The sequence below is a fragment of the Symphodus melops genome, assembly GCF_947650265.1.
Source record: "Symphodus melops genome assembly, chromosome: 21".
Taxonomy (NCBI): Eukaryota; Metazoa; Chordata; class Actinopteri; order Labriformes; family Labridae; genus Symphodus; species Symphodus melops.
Window position 1 is genome coordinate 10,531,181 of NC_136711.1, and position 18,714 is coordinate 10,549,894.

General features: G+C 46.8%; 1 protein-coding gene across 1 annotated transcript in view; it reads left to right on the forward strand.

Annotated features, from left to right (window-relative positions):
* Nucleotides 1-3,190: 3,190 nt before the first annotated feature.
* LOC306842239 (uncharacterized protein) overlaps nucleotides 3,191-18,714 on the forward strand; it is a gene marked incomplete at its 5' end in the record, with an annotated part of 33,180 nt that continues 17,656 nt past the window's right edge. Inside the window, 40 exons of the mRNA XM_079372365.1 lie at nucleotides 3,191-3,378; nucleotides 3,477-3,745; nucleotides 3,841-3,986; nucleotides 4,080-4,389; nucleotides 4,793-4,955; nucleotides 5,054-5,322; nucleotides 5,418-5,563; nucleotides 5,656-5,969; nucleotides 6,321-6,527; nucleotides 6,626-6,894; nucleotides 6,990-7,135; nucleotides 7,228-7,541; nucleotides 7,893-8,099; nucleotides 8,198-8,466; nucleotides 8,562-8,707; nucleotides 8,800-9,113; nucleotides 9,466-9,672; nucleotides 9,771-10,039; nucleotides 10,135-10,280; nucleotides 10,373-10,686; nucleotides 11,039-11,245; nucleotides 11,344-11,612; nucleotides 11,708-11,853; nucleotides 11,946-12,259; nucleotides 12,612-12,818; nucleotides 12,917-13,185; nucleotides 13,281-13,426; nucleotides 13,519-13,832; nucleotides 14,185-14,391; nucleotides 14,490-14,758; nucleotides 14,854-14,999; nucleotides 15,092-15,405; nucleotides 15,757-15,963; nucleotides 16,062-16,330; nucleotides 16,426-16,571; nucleotides 16,664-16,977; nucleotides 17,330-17,536; nucleotides 17,635-17,903; nucleotides 17,999-18,144; nucleotides 18,237-18,550. Coding sequence (XP_079228491.1) covers nucleotides 3,191-3,378; nucleotides 3,477-3,745; nucleotides 3,841-3,986; nucleotides 4,080-4,389; nucleotides 4,793-4,955; nucleotides 5,054-5,322; nucleotides 5,418-5,563; nucleotides 5,656-5,969; nucleotides 6,321-6,527; nucleotides 6,626-6,894; nucleotides 6,990-7,135; nucleotides 7,228-7,541; nucleotides 7,893-8,099; nucleotides 8,198-8,466; nucleotides 8,562-8,707; nucleotides 8,800-9,113; nucleotides 9,466-9,672; nucleotides 9,771-10,039; nucleotides 10,135-10,280; nucleotides 10,373-10,686; nucleotides 11,039-11,245; nucleotides 11,344-11,612; nucleotides 11,708-11,853; nucleotides 11,946-12,259; nucleotides 12,612-12,818; nucleotides 12,917-13,185; nucleotides 13,281-13,426; nucleotides 13,519-13,832; nucleotides 14,185-14,391; nucleotides 14,490-14,758; nucleotides 14,854-14,999; nucleotides 15,092-15,405; nucleotides 15,757-15,963; nucleotides 16,062-16,330; nucleotides 16,426-16,571; nucleotides 16,664-16,977; nucleotides 17,330-17,536; nucleotides 17,635-17,903; nucleotides 17,999-18,144; nucleotides 18,237-18,550 — 9,293 coding nt within the window. The remainder of the gene's footprint in view (nucleotides 3,379-3,476; nucleotides 3,746-3,840; nucleotides 3,987-4,079; nucleotides 4,390-4,792; nucleotides 4,956-5,053; nucleotides 5,323-5,417; nucleotides 5,564-5,655; nucleotides 5,970-6,320; nucleotides 6,528-6,625; nucleotides 6,895-6,989; nucleotides 7,136-7,227; nucleotides 7,542-7,892; nucleotides 8,100-8,197; nucleotides 8,467-8,561; nucleotides 8,708-8,799; nucleotides 9,114-9,465; nucleotides 9,673-9,770; nucleotides 10,040-10,134; nucleotides 10,281-10,372; nucleotides 10,687-11,038; nucleotides 11,246-11,343; nucleotides 11,613-11,707; nucleotides 11,854-11,945; nucleotides 12,260-12,611; nucleotides 12,819-12,916; nucleotides 13,186-13,280; nucleotides 13,427-13,518; nucleotides 13,833-14,184; nucleotides 14,392-14,489; nucleotides 14,759-14,853; nucleotides 15,000-15,091; nucleotides 15,406-15,756; nucleotides 15,964-16,061; nucleotides 16,331-16,425; nucleotides 16,572-16,663; nucleotides 16,978-17,329; nucleotides 17,537-17,634; nucleotides 17,904-17,998; nucleotides 18,145-18,236; nucleotides 18,551-18,714) is intronic.

Consider the following 18,714-nt stretch of genomic DNA (forward strand, 5'->3'; position numbering starts at 1 on the left):
CAACACAAGTGCAAGTATGTTATGAAAAAATTACTAATTTATTGTACTTCTGACTACAGCTAAGTGACCAGACATGGTGTTTGCATGACCATCGTACAATGACCATTTCCAACTTCTCATACAAAAGCTGAATTAATGTTGTGATTTAACTGACGCACATCATCTTCCTATTGTCTGTAAACAGTGACAGTAGCACCCTGGGCATAATTTACCTTTTAAACAAATAGAGATATTACACAACAATGTTGAATAAATCTGTTGGTTACTATATTAAGACTGTGATTAAACACATTTTTTTTAGTGTTAAGACTATTTAAATACTGATTAAGGTAGATTATAATTTAAAATATTTTATCATTTTGTTCATCGTATACAAATTTAAGGGTAAAATGAATCAAATTCATGTATACTTCTATCCTTTTTAATTGTGTATCTTTTTTTATCTGAAATATTTAGTTACAGTTTTTTTCTTATCACAGCTCATTTTCCATCTTTTTAAAGTTTTAAATAAAAAACTAGGCTTAAATTGTACTCAACTTTCACGAGGCAGGATTCAAGATCACCATGGCACTGCTAAATTCAAATCAAATTTAATTTAAATCAATAGAATGTAAGAAAAACAATACAATCAGGTAATAATTTAAAACATACTGTTGCTGTCGATAATCTTTGGAACCAAATTGTATTTTTTGAATTTTTAAATCAAACACCTCAGATGAAAGCAAAAAGATATACAAAGCAGATAATAAACCATAAAGGATATTAGAGTTTTGATTAGATTTGACTAACCATAATGTGTTTTCTAATTCCAGAGTCACATGCTCAGCTTGATGGTGAGTAGATCCTTGCACGACCATTGATGGCTTGTTAAAAGTTGGATCTAATCTGCATAACAAATGGAAGCTCGCTCACACACAAACACACACACACACACACACACACACACACGCATACACATAGATTGACTTGACTTGACTTGACGGCCAAACTAAAACATCTATCGGAGCTGATGAGGAAAAAACTAACCAAAACATCAATGAGAAGAACTAAAATCTATGATTTCAGTCAAGTTAAGAATGTATGGGTGAGCGTTCTTGAATTGTGTGTTCCAAATATCAAAACTCAGACGTGCCACAATGACTCATCAATGATACCTTAAAGGGATACTTCACCCATTTGCATGAAACTTTGTATCATTAGAAACATGGTAGCAGTGTTGAATGGTCGTGAATCCAACCCTCATTTTGCCCTGAGACGAAAAAATTTGTTTTTCTTTGCCTGGAAGTTTTCTTTATGTGATGCAATATGACGCTTTTTGCATTACATGAAGAAAACTTTCAAGCAAAGAAAAAGGGGACGTGTGCAGAGGGAAGGAGGAGAGATGGCTGCGGTGAGGGTGGGGGTGGGGGGGGCAGGGACTGGTCGAACCGGTTAAAGAAGTCATTCAGTTCGTTTGCCCTCTCCATTGTTCCCCCTGCGGCCCTGGTCTTTGTGTTGTGAACTGTGATGGTCCTCACACCTTCCCAGACCTCCCTTATGTTGCTTTCCATCAGGTTTTGTTCCCCGTTCCTCCTGTAGGTGTCCTTTGCTTCCCTCACACAGCGCTTGACCTCCTGCTGTGCTGCCTTCATGGCCTCCCTGTCTCTGCTCCTGAAGGCAGCCTTCTTCTTGTAAAGGACAGCCTTAACTTCCCGTGTTACCCATGGCATGTTATTAGGGAAACACCGGACAGTCTTGACAGGGGCGACCACGTTTACGCAGAAATTCAAGTAATCCTTCAGACAGTGTTTCATCCCCTCTATGTCCTCACCATGCGGATCCATCAGCACATCCCAGGCCGTGGTGTTATAACAGTCTCTGAGAGCACTTTCCATCTCTGGGGACCACCTCCTGATGGATCGAGTTGTAACCGGCAGCTTTTGGACCAGGGGGGTGTAAGATGGCTGTAGGTGAACCAAATTGTGATCAGACTTCCCGAATGGGGGGAGGGGAGTCGCTCTGTATGCATCCTTGACATTAACATACAGAAGATCTATTGTCCTGTTGTTTCGTGTAGGACAGTCCACAACTTGATTAAAAACAGCCAAACTTGAGTCCAGAGTTGCATGGTTAAAATCCCCAGAAATGATCATAAGTGCCTCAGGGTGCTGTGTCTGCAGCCTAGCAGTGACAGAGGGGATTTTCTCACATGCAGTGGCTACGTCTGCACTCGGAGGAATGTAAACACAAATGGCGATCACGTGACTGAACTCCCTCGGCAGATAGTGAGGCCGCAGGTTAACAGCTAGCAGCTCGAGGTCCCGGCAACATAAGACTGTCTTTATGGAGACATGTCCTGCCTTACACCAGTGGTTGTTAACATACATGATGAGTCCCCCACCTTTACTTTTCCCGCTCGCTTTCGCATCTCTGTTGGTTCTCACAGCAGTGAATCCCAACATATTCACGTTAGCATCCGGTACGAGGTGGTTTAGCCATGTCTCCATGAAGATAAACAAGCTGCTCTCACGGTAGGTCAGCTGGTTGTTCAGTGCGGACAGCTCGTCGATCTTGTTTGGCAGAGAGTTCACATTCCCCATAATGACGGAGGGAATCGATGGCTTGTAGCGCCTCCGTTTCTCCGCTGTCTCGGCTTTTAGCTTAGCTCCGGCCTTGCAGCCCCTGGGTCTCCTCCTCAACTCCTCTGGGATGGGGTGTCGTATCCTGGCTTGTCCCATTGTTCTTAGAGCCAGCATTTTCTCCCAAGAATATGTGAGAAAACTGGCCCCTGGTTGAGTGTTAAACTTAAGTGTATCCATTGGAAATATAAAGCACACGATCTCTTCGCAGGGAAGAGTAAACAAAAAGAGCTAAAAGGTTTAAAAAAGGTTAAGAAAGGCTAAAATTAGGGCTAAAGAGAGAGAGAGCTACTGGAGAGGCAGCCGTCTCTCACAGCGCCAGGACTAGACTAGTCATTGGAATATTTTCTTAAATGAGGAATAATAAGGCAAGTACACAACATATCTAGGTAGTTAAAAACCATCACAGGAAGGGCACGAATTGTCGTGAGAATGTACAATACATCTTCATCCTTAAGAAAGTAAAATACTTATACAATGTGATCAATATTGATTTAAAGTGAAATACTGTACATAGAGCCGATAAGTGAATGGTTGTTCCTTGACATTGACTTTGACTTCTGTTACCGCAAATGTTTACTTTAATATATTTTGCAGTATGCGGCATGACTCCCCTGAACACCAGGATAGTTGGAGGTGAAGACGCGCCACCTGGAAGTTGGCCCTGGCAGGTCAGTCTGCAGATATTTGGCGGCCATGTTTGTGGTGGTTCCCTCATCAACAGAGAGTGGGTAATGACTGCTGCTCACTGCTTCTTCAGGTGGGTAGTCGAAACAAATGTCTTTCAGTCAGTACTTTTGCCATGCTTTTGGCGCACTGTCTTCCTGAAACCAATGCCTTTCTGTCATCTTTAATCAGTGCAAGTCCCACCGATTGGCAGGTCTCTCTTGGCCGTCAGAACCTTCAAGGCGAGAACCCAAATGAAGTGACCAAGAGTGTGGACACAATCATTTTGCATCCAAATTATGACAGTGTCACCAGCGACAATGACATTGCTCTTATCAGGCTTTCCACACCAGTCCAATTCACAGACTACATCAGACCTGTGTGTCTGGCAGCGGGTGACAGTACATTCAACAACGGTACTGACAGCTGGGTCACTGGCTGGGGCGCAGTTCAGGAGGGAGGTGAGTCTGCTTGTTGCTGGCTAACAGTTTGGACAATGTGTCTTATACACAGCAGGTGGATGTGTAAATTGTCTGTCTTCTTGTTTCTGCCTCAGTGTCATTACCGTTCCCTGAAACTCTGCAAGAAGTGCAGGTGCCAGTTCTGGGAAATCGACAGTGTAACTGCCTCAATGGAGTGACTACAGTCACAGACAACATGATTTGTGCTGGAGTTCTGGAAGGAGGCAAAGACTCGTGTCAGGTAGGAATCTTTTTTTTCTTTTTTTGCTTCCTGACAGACAATCTGTCCCATTCCAAAAGCAGTGACCTTCATTTCTTTGCTTCCAACTCCCAGGGTGACTCAGGAGGTCCAATGGTGAATCAGCAGGGCTCCATCTGGGTCCAGTCTGGAGTTGTGAGTTTTGGTTTTGGCTGTGCTCGGCCCAATCTCCCGGGAGTCTACTCCAGGGTTTCCCGTTACCAGTCCTGGATCGAGTCCCTCATCAGCTCAGATAAGCCTGGCTTCGTCCAGTTCACCTCCAATGGGCTGGATGCTGACAGCGGCTACACCTGTCCTGGCCTGCCACCCCCTGTTATTACCCCTACTACTGTTGCACCAGATGAAACCACCCCAGATTCAGGATCAACAGCCTCAAGTGCTGAGTGTAAGTATCCCAGATGCCCAAGTGCTTCTTGTATGAATGTCACCTTCTTTTCAATTTGTAGAAAAAGAAATGACATAGTGGGGAATGCTTGTTTCCGGATGTACTGTACGTTGCTCACAGCCTAAGCGTGTTCTTGCACAGATGGGGACATGAGGACTGCTGTCAAACCCGTTGTCTGTTCTGTTGAATCCACAAGGCGTTGTCAGTTTAAGAGGTTTACAACCAAAACATTTAGAGGCTAACATCTAATTGCCAACTTGTTTAATTTTTTTTCCTGGAGATCTATTACCAAAGTTTTTGTCATGATTGTTTTCTCTTAAAGAATGTGTTAAAAAAAAAAGCCCTCTGTGAACCGACAGACATAATTTAGATCCACCTTCACTACATTGTGTGTTGTTTGCAGTGTGTGGCATGACTCCCCTGAACACCAGGATAGTTGGAGGTGAAGACGCGCCACCTGGAAGTTGGCCCTGGCAGGTCAGTCTGCAGATATTTGGCGGCCATGTTTGTGGTGGTTCCCTCATCAACAGAGAGTGGGTAATGACTGCTGCTCACTGCTTCTTCAGGTGGGTAGTCGAAACAAATGTCTTTCAGTCAGTACTTTTGCCATGCTTTTGGCGCACTGTCTTCCTGAAACCAATGCCTTTCTGTCATCTTTAATCAGTGCAAGTCCCACCGATTGGCAGGTCTCTCTTGGCCGTCAGAACCTTCAAGGCGAGAACCCAAATGAAGTGACCAAGAGTGTGGACACAATCATTTTGCATCCAAATTATGACAGTGTCACCAGCGACAATGACATTGCTCTTATCAGGCTTTCCACACCAGTCCAATTCACAGACTACATCAGACCTGTGTGTCTGGCAGCGGGTGACAGTGCATTCAACAACGGTACTGACAGCTGGGTCACTGGCTGGGGCGCAGTTCAGGAGGGAGGTGAGTCTGCTTGTTGCTGGCTAGCAGTTTGGACAATGTGTCTTATACACAGCAGGTGGATGTGTAAATTGTCTGTCTTCTTGTTTCCGCCTCAGTGTCATTACCGTTCCCTGAAACTCTGCAAGAAGTGCAGGTGCCAGTTCTGGGAAATCGACAGTGTAACTGCCTCAATGGAGTGGGTACAGTCACAGACAACATGATTTGTGCTGGAGTTCTGGAAGGAGGCAAAGACTCGTGTCAGGTAGGAATCTTTTTTTCTTTTTTTGCTTCCTGACAGACAATCTGTCCCATTCCAAAAGCAGTGACCTTCATTTCTTTGCTTCCAACTCCCAGGGTGACTCAGGAGGTCCAATGGTGAATCAGCAGGGCTCCATCTGGGTCCAGTCTGGAGTTGTGAGTTTTGGTTTTGGCTGTGCTCGGCCCAATCTCCCGGGAGTCTACTCCAGGGTTTCCCGTTACCAGTCCTGGATCGAGTCCCTCATCAGCTCAGATAAGCCTGGCTTCGTCCAGTTCACCTCCAATGGGCTGGATGCTGACAGCGGCTACACCTGTCCTGGCCTGCCACCCCCTGTTATTACCCCTACTACTGTTGCACCAGATGAAACCACCCCAGATTCAGGATCAACAGCCTCAAGTGCTGAGTGTAAGTATCCCAGATGCCCAAGTGCTTCTTATATGAATGTCACCTTCTTTTCAATTTGTAGAAAAAGAAATGACATTGTGGGGAATGCTTGTTTCCGGATGTACTGTACGTTGCTCACAGCCTAAGCGTGTTCTTGCACAGATGGGGACATGAGGACTGCTGTCAGTCCCGTTGTCTGTTCTGTTGAATCCACAAGGCGTTGTCAGTTTAAGAAGTTTACAACCAAAACATATAGAGGCTAACATCTAATTGCCAACTTGTTTAGTTTTTTTTCTGGAGATCTATTCCCAAAGTTTTTGTCATGATTGTTTTCTCTTAAAGAATGTGTTTAAAAAAGCCCTTTGTGAACCGACAGAGATACTTTAGATCCATCTTCAATACCTTGTGTGTTGTTTGCAGTATGCGGCATGACTCCCCTGAACACCAGGATAGTTGGAGGTGAAGACGCGCCACCTGGAAGTTGGCCCTGGCAGGTCAGTCTGCAGATATTTGGCGGCCATGTTTGTGGTGGTTCCCTCATCAACAGAGAGTGGGTAATGACTGCTGCTCACTGCTTCTTCAGGTGGGTAGTCGAAACAAATGTCTTTCAGTCAGTACTTTTGCCATGCTTTTGGCGCACTGTCTTCCTGAAACCAATGCCTTTCTGTCATCTTTAATCAGTGCAAGTCCCACCGATTGGCAGGTCTCTCTTGGCCGTCAGAACCTTCAAGGCGAGAACCCAAATGAAGTGACCAAGAGTGTGGACACAATCATTTTGCATCCAAATTATGACAGTGTCACCAGCGACAATGACATTGCTCTTATCAGGCTTTCCACACCAGTCCAATTCACAGACTACATCAGACCTGTGTGTCTGGCAGCGGGTGACAGTACATTCAACAACGGTACTGACAGCTGGGTCACTGGCTGGGGCGCAGTTCAGGAGGGAGGTGAGTCTGCTTGTTGCTGGCTAGCAGTTTGGACAATGTGTCTTATACACAGCAGGTGGATGTGTAAATTGTCTGTCTTCTTGTTTCCGCCTCAGTGTCATTACCGTTCCCTGAAACTCTGCAAGAAGTGCAGGTGCCAGTTCTGGGAAATCGACAGTGTAACTGCCTCAATGGAGTGGGTACAGTCACAGACAACATGATTTGTGCTGGAGTTCTGGAAGGAGGCAAAGACTCGTGTCAGGTAGGAATCTTTTTTTCTTTTTTTGCTTCCTGACAGACAATCTGTCCCATTCCAAAAGCAGTGACCTTCATTTCTTTGCTTCCAACTCCCAGGGTGACTCAGGAGGTCCAATGGTGAATCAGCAGGGCTCCATCTGGGTCCAGTCTGGAGTTGTGAGTTTTGGTTTTGGCTGTGCTCGGCCCAATCTCCCGGGAGTCTACTCCAGGGTTTCCCGTTACCAGTCCTGGATCGAGTCCCTCATCAGCTCAGATAAGCCTGGCTTCGTCCAGTTCACCTCCAATGGGCTGGATGCTGACAGCGGCTACACCTGTCCTGGCCTGCCACCCCCTGTTATTACCCCTACTACTGTTGCACCAGATGAAACCACCCCAGATTCAGGATCAACAGCCTCAAGTGCTGAGTGTAAGTATCCCAGATGCCCAAGTGCTTCTTATATGAATGTCACCTTCTTTTCAATTTGTAGAAAAAGAAATGACATTGTGGGGAATGCTTGTTTCCGGATGTACTGTACGTTGCTCACAGCCTAAGCGTGTTCTTGCACAGATGGGGACATGAGGACTGCTGTCAGTCCCGTTGTCTGTTCTGTTGAATCCACAAGGCGTTGTCAGTTTAAGAAGTTTACAACCAAAACATATAGAGGCTAACATCTAATTGCCAACTTGTTTAGTTTTTTTTCTGGAGATCTATTCCCAAAGTTTTTGTCATGATTGTTTTCTCTTAAAGAATGTGTTTAAAAAAGCCCTTTGTGAACCGACAGAGATACTTTAGATCCATCTTCAATACCTTGTGTGTTGTTTGCAGTATGCGGCATGACTCCCCTGAACACCAGGATAGTTGGAGGTGAAGACGCGCCACCTGGAAGTTGGCCCTGGCAGGTCAGTCTGCAGATATTTGGCGGCCATGTTTGTGGTGGTTCCCTCATCAACAGAGAGTGGGTAATGACTGCTGCTCACTGCTTCTTCAGGTGGGTAGTCGAAACAAATGTCTTTCAGTCAGTACTTTTGCCATGCTTTTGGCGCACTGTCTTCCTGAAACCAATGCCTTTCTGTCATCTTTAATCAGTGCAAGTCCCACCGATTGGCAGGTCTCTCTTGGCCGTCAGAACCTTCAAGGCGAGAACCCAAATGAAGTGACCAAGAGTGTGGACACAATCATTTTGCATCCAAATTATGACAGTGTCACCAGCGACAATGACATTGCTCTTATCAGGCTTTCCACACCAGTCCAATTCACAGACTACATCAGACCTGTGTGTCTGGCAGCGGGTGACAGTACATTCAACAACGGTACTGACAGCTGGGTCACTGGCTGGGGCGCAGTTCAGGAGGGAGGTGAGTCTGCTTGTTGCTGGCTAGCAGTTTGGACAATGTGTCTTATACACAGCAGGTGGATGTGTAAATTGTCTGTCTTCTTGTTTCCGCCTCAGTGTCATTACCGTTCCCTGAAACTCTGCAAGAAGTGCAGGTGCCAGTTCTGGGAAATCGACAGTGTAACTGCCTCAATGGAGTGGGTACAGTCACAGACAACATGATTTGTGCTGGAGTTCTGGAAGGAGGCAAAGACTCGTGTCAGGTAGGAATCTTTTTTTCTTTTTTTGCTTCCTGACAGACAATCTGTCCCATTCCAAAAGCAGTGACCTTCATTTCTTTGCTTCCAACTCCCAGGGTGACTCAGGAGGTCCAATGGTGAATCAGCAGGGCTCCATCTGGGTCCAGTCTGGAGTTGTGAGTTTTGGTTTTGGCTGTGCTCGGCCCAATCTCCCGGGAGTCTACTCCAGGGTTTCCCGTTACCAGTCCTGGATCGAGTCCCTCATCAGCTCAGATAAGCCTGGCTTCGTCCAGTTCACCTCCAATGGGCTGGATGCTGACAGCGGCTACACCTGTCCTGGCCTGCCACCCCCTGTTATTACCCCTACTACTGTTGCACCAGATGAAACCACCCCAGATTCAGGATCAACAGCCTCAAGTGCTGAGTGTAAGTATCCCAGATGCCCAAGTGCTTCTTATATGAATGTCACCTTCTTTTCAATTTGTAGAAAAAGAAATGACATTGTGGGGAATGCTTGTTTCCGGATGTACTGTACGTTGCTCACAGCCTAAGCGTGTTCTTGCACAGATGGGGACATGAGGACTGCTGTCAGTCCCGTTGTCTGTTCTGTTGAATCCACAAGGCGTTGTCAGTTTAAGAAGTTTACAACCAAAACATTTAGAGGCTAACATCTAATTGCCAACTTGTTTAGTTTTTTTTCTGGAGATCTATTCCCAAAGTTTTTGTCATGATTGTTTTCTCTTAAAGAATGTGTTTAAAAAAAGCCCTTTGTGAACCGACAGAGATACTTTAGATCCATCTTCAATACCTTGTGTGTTGTTTGCAGTATGCGGCATGACTCCCCTGAACACCAGGATAGTTGGAGGTGAAGACGCGCCACCTGGAAGTTGGCCCTGGCAGGTCAGTCTGCAGATATTTGGCGGCCATGTTTGTGGTGGTTCCCTCATCAACAGAGAGTGGGTAATGACTGCTGCTCACTGCTTCTTCAGGTGGGTAGTCGAAACAAATGTCTTTCAGTCAGTACTTTTGCCATGCTTTTGGCGCACTGTCTTCCTGAAACCAATGCCTTTCTGTCATCTTTAATCAGTGCAAGTCCCACCGATTGGCAGGTCTCTCTTGGCCGTCAGAACCTTCAAGGCGAGAACCCAAATGAAGTGACCAAGAGTGTGGACACAATCATTTTGCATCCAAATTATGACAGTGTCACCAGCGACAATGACATTGCTCTTATCAGGCTTTCCACACCAGTCCAATTCACAGACTACATCAGACCTGTGTGTCTGGCAGCGGGTGACAGTACATTCAACAACGGTACTGACAGCTGGGTCACTGGCTGGGGCGCAGTTCAGGAGGGAGGTGAGTCTGCTTGTTGCTGGCTAGCAGTTTGGACAATGTGTCTTATACACAGCAGGTGGATGTGTAAATTGTCTGTCTTCTTGTTTCCGCCTCAGTGTCATTACCGTTCCCTGAAACTCTGCAAGAAGTGCAGGTGCCAGTTCTGGGAAATCGACAGTGTAACTGCCTCAATGGAGTGGGTACAGTCACAGACAACATGATTTGTGCTGGAGTTCTGGAAGGAGGCAAAGACTCGTGTCAGGTAGGAATCTTTTTTTCTTTTTTTGCTTCATGACAGACAATCTGTCCCATTCCAAAAGCAGTGACCTTCATTTCTTTGCTTCCAACTCCCAGGGTGACTCAGGAGGTCCAATGGTGAATCAGCAGGGCTCCATCTGGGTCCAGTCTGGAGTTGTGAGTTTTGGTTTTGGCTGTGCTCGGCCCAATCTCCCGGGAGTCTACTCCAGGGTTTCCCGTTACCAGTCCTGGATCGAGTCCCTCATCAGCTCAGATAAGCCTGGCTTCGTCCAGTTCACCTCCAATGGGCTGGATGCTGACAGCGGCTACACCTGTCCTGGCCTGCCACCCCCTGTTATTACCCCTACTACTGTTGCACCAGATGAAACCACCCCAGATTCAGGATCAACAGCCTCAAGTGCTGAGTGTAAGTATCCCAGATGCCCAAGTGCTTCTTATATGAATGTCACCTTCTTTTCAATTTGTAGAAAAAGAAATGACATTGTGGGGAATGCTTGTTTCCGGATGTACTGTACGTTGCTCACAGCCTAAGCGTGTTCTTGCACAGATGGGGACATGAGGACTGCTGTCAGTCCCGTTGTCTGTTCTGTTGAATCCACAAGGCGTTGTCAGTTTAAGAAGTTTACAACCAAAACATTTAGAGGCTAACATCTAATTGCCAACTTGTTTAGTTTTTTTTCTGGAGATCTATTCCCAAAGTTTTTGTCATGATTGTTTTCTCTTAAAGAATGTGTTTAAAAAAAGCCCTTTGTGAACCGACAGAGATACTTTAGATCCATCTTCAATACCTTGTGTGTTGTTTGCAGTGTGTGGCATGACTCCCCTGAACACCAGGATAGTTGGAGGTGAAGACGCGCCACCTGGAAGTTGGCCCTGGCAGGTCAGTCTGCAGATATTTGGCGGCCATGTTTGTGGTGGTTCCCTCATCAACAGAGAGTGGGTAATGACTGCTGCTCACTGCTTCTTCAGGTGGGTAGTCGAAACAAATGTCTTTCAGTCAGTACTTTTGCCATGCTTTTGGCGCACTGTCTTCCTGAAACCAATGCCTTTCTGTCATCTTTAATCAGTGCAAGTCCCACCGATTGGCAGGTCTCTCTTGGCCGTCAGAACCTTCAAGGCGAGAACCCAAATGAAGTGACCAAGAGTGTGGACACAATCATTTTGCATCCAAATTATGACAGTGTCACCAGCGACAATGACATTGCTCTTATCAGGCTTTCCACACCAGTCCAATTCACAGACTACATCAGACCTGTGTGTCTGGCAGCGGGTGACAGTACATTCAACAACGGTACTGACAGCTGGGTCACTGGCTGGGGCGCAGTTCAGGAGGGAGGTGAGTCTGCTTGTTGCTGGCTAGCAGTTTGGACTATGTGTCTTATACACAGCAGGTGGATGTGTAAATTGTCTGTCTTCTTGTTTCCGCCTCAGTGTCATTACCGTTCCCTGAAACTCTGCAAGAAGTGCAGGTGCCAGTTCTGGGAAATCGACAGTGTAACTGCCTCAATGGAGTGGGTACAGTCACAGACAACATGATTTGTGCTGGAGTTCTGGAAGGAGGCAAAGACTCGTGTCAGGTAGGAATCTTTTTTTCTTTTTTTGCTTCCTGACAGACAATCTGTCCCATTCCAAAAGCAGTGACCTTCATTTCTTTGCTTCCAACTCCCAGGGTGACTCAGGAGGTCCAATGGTGAATCAGCAGGGCTCCATCTGGGTCCAGTCTGGAGTTGTGAGTTTTGGTTTTGGCTGTGCTCGGCCCAATCTCCCGGGAGTCTACTCCAGGGTTTCCCGTTACCAGTCCTGGATCGAGTCCCTCATCAGCTCAGATAAGCCTGGCTTCGTCCAGTTCACCTCCAATGGGCTGGATGCTGACAGCGGCTACACCTGTCCTGGCCTGCCACCCCCTGTTATTACCCCTACTACTGTTGCACCAGATGAAACCACCCCAGATTCAGGATCAACAGCCTCAAGTGCTGAGTGTAAGTATCCCAGATGCCCAAGTGCTTCTTATATGAATGTCACCTTCTTTTCAATTTGTAGAAAAAGAAATGACATTGTGGGGAATGCTTGTTTCCGGATGTACTGTACGTTGCTCACAGCCTAAGCGTGTTCTTGCACAGATGGGGACATGAGGACTGCTGTCAGTCCCGTTGTCTGTTCTGTTGAATCCACAAGGCGTTGTCAGTTTAAGAAGTTTACAACCAAAACATTTAGAGGCTAACATCTAATTGCCAACTTGTTTAGTTTTTTTTCTGGAGATCTATTCCCAAAGTTTTTGTCATGATTGTTTTCTCTTAAAGAATGTGTTTAAAAAAAGCCCTTTGTGAACCGACAGAGATACTTTAGATCCATCTTCAATACCTTGTGTGTTGTTTGCAGTGTGTGGCATGACTCCCCTGAACACCAGGATAGTTGGAGGTGAAGACGCGCCACCTGGAAGTTGGCCCTGGCAGGTCAGTCTGCAGATATTTGGCGGCCATGTTTGTGGTGGTTCCCTCATCAACAGAGAGTGGGTAATGACTGCTGCTCACTGCTTCTTCAGGTGGGTAGTCGAAACAAATGTCTTTCAGTCAGTACTTTTGCCATGCTTTTGGCGCACTGTCTTCCTGAAACCAATGCCTTTCTGTCATCTTTAATCAGTGCAAGTCCCACCGATTGGCAGGTCTCTCTTGGCCGTCAGAACCTTCAAGGCGAGAACCCAAATGAAGTGACCAAGAGTGTGGACACAATCATTTTGCATCCAAATTATGACAGTGTCACCAGCGACAATGACATTGCTCTTATCAGGCTTTCCACACCAGTCCAATTCACAGACTACATCAGACCTGTGTGTCTGGCAGCGGGTGACAGTACATTCAACAACGGTACTGACAGCTGGGTCACTGGCTGGGGCGCAGTTCAGGAGGGAGGTGAGTCTGCTTGTTGCTGGCTAGCAGTTTGGACTATGTGTCTTATACACAGCAGGTGGATGTGTAAATTGTCTGTCTTCTTGTTTCCGCCTCAGTGTCATTACCGTTCCCTGAAACTCTGCAAGAAGTGCAGGTGCCAGTTCTGGGAAATCGACAGTGTAACTGCCTCAATGGAGTGGGTACAGTCACAGACAACATGATTTGTGCTGGAGTTCTGGAAGGAGGCAAAGACTCGTGTCAGGTAGGAATCTTTTTTTCTTTTTTTGCTTCCTGACAGACAATCTGTCCCATTCCAAAAGCAGTGACCTTCATTTCTTTGCTTCCAACTCCCAGGGTGACTCAGGAGGTCCAATGGTGAATCAGCAGGGCTCCATCTGGGTCCAGTCTGGAGTTGTGAGTTTTGGTTTTGGCTGTGCTCGGCCCAATCTCCCGGGAGTCTACTCCAGGGTTTCCCGTTACCAGTCCTGGATCGAGTCCCTCATCAGCTCAGATAAGCCTGGCTTCGTCCAGTTCACCTCCAATGGGCTGGATGCTGACAGCGGCTACACCTGTCCTGGCCTGCCACCCCCTGTTATTACCCCTACTACTGTTGCACCAGATGAAACCACCCCAGATTCAGGATCAACAGCCTCAAGTGCTGAGTGTAAGTATCCCAGATGCCCAAGTGCTTCTTATATGAATGTCACCTTCTTTTCAATTTGTAGAAAAAGAAATGACATTGTGGGGAATGCTTGTTTCCGGATGTACTGTACGTTGCTCACAGCCTAAGCGTGTTCTTGCACAGATGGGGACATGAGGACTGCTGTCAGTCCCGTTGTCTGTTCTGTTGAATCCACAAGGCGTTGTCAGTTTAAGAAGTTTACAACCAAAACATTTAGAGGCTAACATCTAATTGCCAACTTGTTTAGTTTTTTTTCTGGAGATCTATTCCCAAAGTTTTTGTCATGATTGTTTTCTCTTAAAGAATGTGTTTAAAAAAAGCCCTTTGTGAACCGACAGAGATACTTTAGATCCATCTTCAATACCTTGTGTGTTGTTTGCAGTATGCGGCATGACTCCCCTGAACACCAGGATAGTTGGAGGTGAAGACGCGCCACCTGGAAGTTGGCCCTGGCAGGTCAGTCTGCAGATATTTGGCGGCCATGTTTGTGGTGGTTCCCTCATCAACAGAGAGTGGGTAATGACTGCTGCTCACTGCTTCTTCAGGTGGGTAGTCGAAACAAATGTCTTTCAGTCAGTACTTTTGCCATGCTTTTGGCGCACTGTCTTCCTGAAACCAATGCCTTTCTGTCATCTTTAATCAGTGCAAGTCCCACCGATTGGCAGGTCTCTCTTGGCCGTCAGAACCTTCAAGGCGAGAACCCAAATGAAGTGACCAAGAGTGTGGACACAATCATTTTGCATCCAAATTATGACAGTGTCACCAGCGACAATGACATTGCTCTTATCAGGCTTTCCACACCAGTCCAATTCACAGACTACATCAGACCTGTGTGTCTGGCAGCGGGTGACAGTACATTCAACAACGGTACTGACAGCTGGGTCACTGGCTGGGGCGCAGTTCAGGAGGGAGGTGAGTCTGCTTGTTGCTGGCTAGCAGTTTGGACTATGTGTCTTATACACAGCAGGTGGATGTGTAAATTGTCTGTCTTCTTGTTTCCGCCTCAGTGTCATTACCGTTCCCTGAAACTCTGCAAGAAGTGCAGGTGCCAGTTCTGGGAAATCGACAGTGTAACTGCCTCAATGGAGTGGGTACAGTCACAGACAACATGATTTGTGCTGGAGTTCTGGAAGGAGGCAAAGACTCGTGTCAGGTAGGAATCTTTTTTTCTTTTTTTGCTTCCTGACAGACAATCTGTCCCATTCCAAAAGCAGTGACCTTCATTTCTTTGCTTCCAACTCCCAGGGTGACTCAGGAGGTCCAATGGTGAATCAGCAGGGCTCCATCTGGGTCCAGTCTGGAGTTGTGAGTTTTGGTTTTGGCTGTGCTCGGCCCAATCTCCCGGGAGTCTACTCCAGGGTTTCCCGTTACCAGTCCTGGATCGAGTCCCTCATCAGCTCAGATAAGCCTGGCTTCGTCCAGTTCACCTCCAATGGGCTGGATGCTGACAGCGGCTACACCTGTCCTGGCCTGCCACCCCCTGTTATTACCCCTACTACTGTTGCACCAGATGAAACCACCCCAGATTCAGGATCAACAGCCTCAAGTGCTGAGTGTAAGTATCCCAGATGCCCAAGTGCTTCTTATATGAATGTCACCTTCTTTTCAATTTGTAGAAAAAGAAATGACATTGTGGGGAATGCTTGTTTCCGGATGTACTGTACGTTGCTCACAGCCTAAGCGTGTTCTTGCACAGATGGGGACATGAGGACTGCTGTCAGTCCCGTTGTCTGTTCTGTTGAATCCACAAGGCGTTGTCAGTTTAAGAAGTTTACAACCAAAACATATAGAGGCTAACATCTAATTGCCAACTTGTTTAGTTTTTTTTCTGGAGATCTATTCCCAAAGTTTTTGTCATGATTGTTTTCTCTTAAAGAATGTGTTTAAAAAAGCCCTTTGTGAACCGACAGAGATACTTTAGATCCATCTTCAATACCTTGTGTGTTGTTTGCAGTATGCGGCATGACTCCCCTGAACACCAGGATAGTTGGAGGTGAAGACGCGCCACCTGGAAGTTGGCCCTGGCAGGTCAGTCTGCAGATATTTGGCGGCCATGTTTGTGGTGGTTCCCTCATCAACAGAGAGTGGGTAATGACTGCTGCTCACTGCTTCTTCAGGTGGGTAGTCGAAACAAATGTCTTTCAGTCAGTACTTTTGCCATGCTTTTGGCGCACTGTCTTCCTGAAACCAATGCCTTTCTGTCATCTTTAATCAGTGCAAGTCCCACCGATTGGCAGGTCTCTCTTGGCCGTCAGAACCTTCAAGGCGAGAACCCAAATGAAGTGACCAAGAGTGTGGACACAATCATTTTGCATCCAAATTATGACAGTGTCACCAGCGACAATGACATTGCTCTTATCAGGCTTTCCACACCAGTCCAATTCACAGACTACATCAGACCTGTGTGTCTGGCAGCGGGTGACAGTGCATTCAACAACGGTACTGACAGCTGGGTCACTGGCTGGGGCGCAGTTCAGGAGGGAGGTGAGTCTGCTTGTTGCTGGCTAACTGTTTGGACAATGTGTCTTATGCACAGCAGGTGGATGTGTAAATTGTCTGTCTTCTTGTTTCCGCCTCAGTGTCATTACCGTTCCCTGAAACTCTGCAAGAAGTGCAGGTGCCAGTTCTGGGAAATCGACAGTGTAACTGCCTCAATGGAGTGGGTACAGTCACAGACAACATGATTTGTGCTGGAGTTCTGGAGGGAGGCAAAGACTCGTGTCAGGTAGGAATCTTTTTTTCTTTTTTTGCTTCCTGACAGACAATCTGTCCCATTCCAAAAGCAGTGACCTTCATTTCTTTGCTTCCAACTCCCAGGGTGACTCAGGAGGTCCAATGGTGAATCAGCAGGGCTCCATCTGGGTCCAGTCTGGAGTTGTGAGTTTTGGTTTTGGCTGTGCTCGGCCCAATCTCCCGGGAGTCTACTCCAGGGTTTCCCGTTACCAGTCCTGGATCGAGTCCCTCATCAGCTCAGATAAGCCTGGCTTCGTCCAGTTCACCTCCAATGGGCTGGATGCTGACAGCGGCTACACCTGTCCTGGCCTGCCACCCCCTGTTATTACCCCTACTACTGTTGCACCAGATGAAACCACCCCAGATTCAGGATCAACAGCCTCAAGTGCTGAGTGTAAGTATCCCAGATGCCCAAGTGCTTCTTATATGAATGTCACCTTCTTTTCAATTTGTAGAAAAAGAAATGACATCGTGGGGAATGCTTGTTTCCGGATGTACTGTACGTTGCTCACAGCCTAAGCGTGTTCTTGCACAGATGGGGACATGAGGACTGCTGTCAGTCCCGTTGTCTGTTCTGTTGAATCCACAAGGCGTTGTCAGTTTAAGAAGTTTACAACCAAAACATATAGAGGCTAACATCTAATTGCCAACTTGTTTAGTTTTTTTTCTGGAGATCTATTCCCAAAGTTTTTGTCATGATTGTTTTCTCTTAAAGAATGTGTTTAAAAAAAGCCCTTTGTGAACCGACAGAGATACTTTAGATCCATCTTCAATACCTTGTGTGTTGTTTGCAGTGTGTGGCATGACTCCCCTGAACACCAGGATAGTTGGAGGTGAAGACGCGCCACCTGGAAGTTGGCCCTGGCAGGTCAGTCTGCAGATATTTGGCGGCCATGTTTGTGGTGGTTCCCTCATCAACAGAGAGTGGGTAATGACTGCTGCTCACTGCTTCTTCAGGTGGGTAGTCGAAACAAATGTCTTTCAGTCAGTACTTTTGCCATGCTTTTGGCGCACTGTCTTCCTGAAACCAATGCCTTTCTGTCATCTTTAATCAGTGCAAGTCCCACCGATTGGCAGGTCTCTCTTGGCCGTCAGAACCTTCAAGGCGAGAACCCAAATGAAGTGACCAAGAGTGTGGACACAATCATTTTGCATCCAAATTATGACAGTGTCACCAGCGACAATGACATTGCTCTTATCAGGCTTTCCACACCAGTCCAATTCACAGACTACATCAGACCTGTGTGTCTGGCAGCGGGTGACAGTGCATTCAACAACGGTACTGACAGCTGGGTCACTGGCTGGGGCGCAGTTCAGGAGGGAGGTGAGTCTGCTTGTTGCTGGCTAACTGTTTGGACAATGTGTCTTATGCACAGCAGGTGGATGTGTAAATTGTCTGTCTTCTTGTTTCCGCCTCAGTGTCATTACCGTTCCCTGAAACTCTGCAAGAAGTGCAGGTGCCAGTTCTGGGAAATCGACAGTGTAACTGCCTCAATGGAGTGGGTACAGTCACAGACAACATGATTTGTGCTGGAGTTCTGGAGGGAGGCAAAGACTCGTGTCAGGTAGGAATCTTTTTTTCTTTTTTTGCTTTATGACAGACAATCTGTCCCATTCCAAAAGCAGTGACCTTCATTTCTTTGCTTCCAACTCCCAGGGTGACTCAGGAGGTCCAATGGTGAAACAGCAGGGCTCCATCTGGGTCCAGTCTGGAGTTGTGAGTTTTGGTTTTGGCTGTGCTCGGCCCAATCTCCCGGGAGTCTACTCCAGGGTTTCCCGTTACCAGTCCTGGATCGAGTCCCTCATCAGCTCAGATAAGCCTGGCTTCGTCCAGTTCACCTCCAATGGGCTGGATGCTGACAGCGGCTACACCTGTCCTGGCCTGCCACCCCCTGTTATTACCCCTACTACTGTTGCACCAGATGAAACCACCCCAGATTCAGGATCAACAGCCTCAAGTGCTGAGTGTAAGTATCCCAGATGCCCAAGTGCTTCTTATATGAATGTCACCTTCTTTTCAATTTGTAGAAAAAGAAATGACATCGTGGGGAATCTCTTGTTTCCGGATGTACTGTACGTTGCTCACAGCCTAAGCGTGTTCTTGCACAGATGGGGACATGAGGACTGCTGTCAGT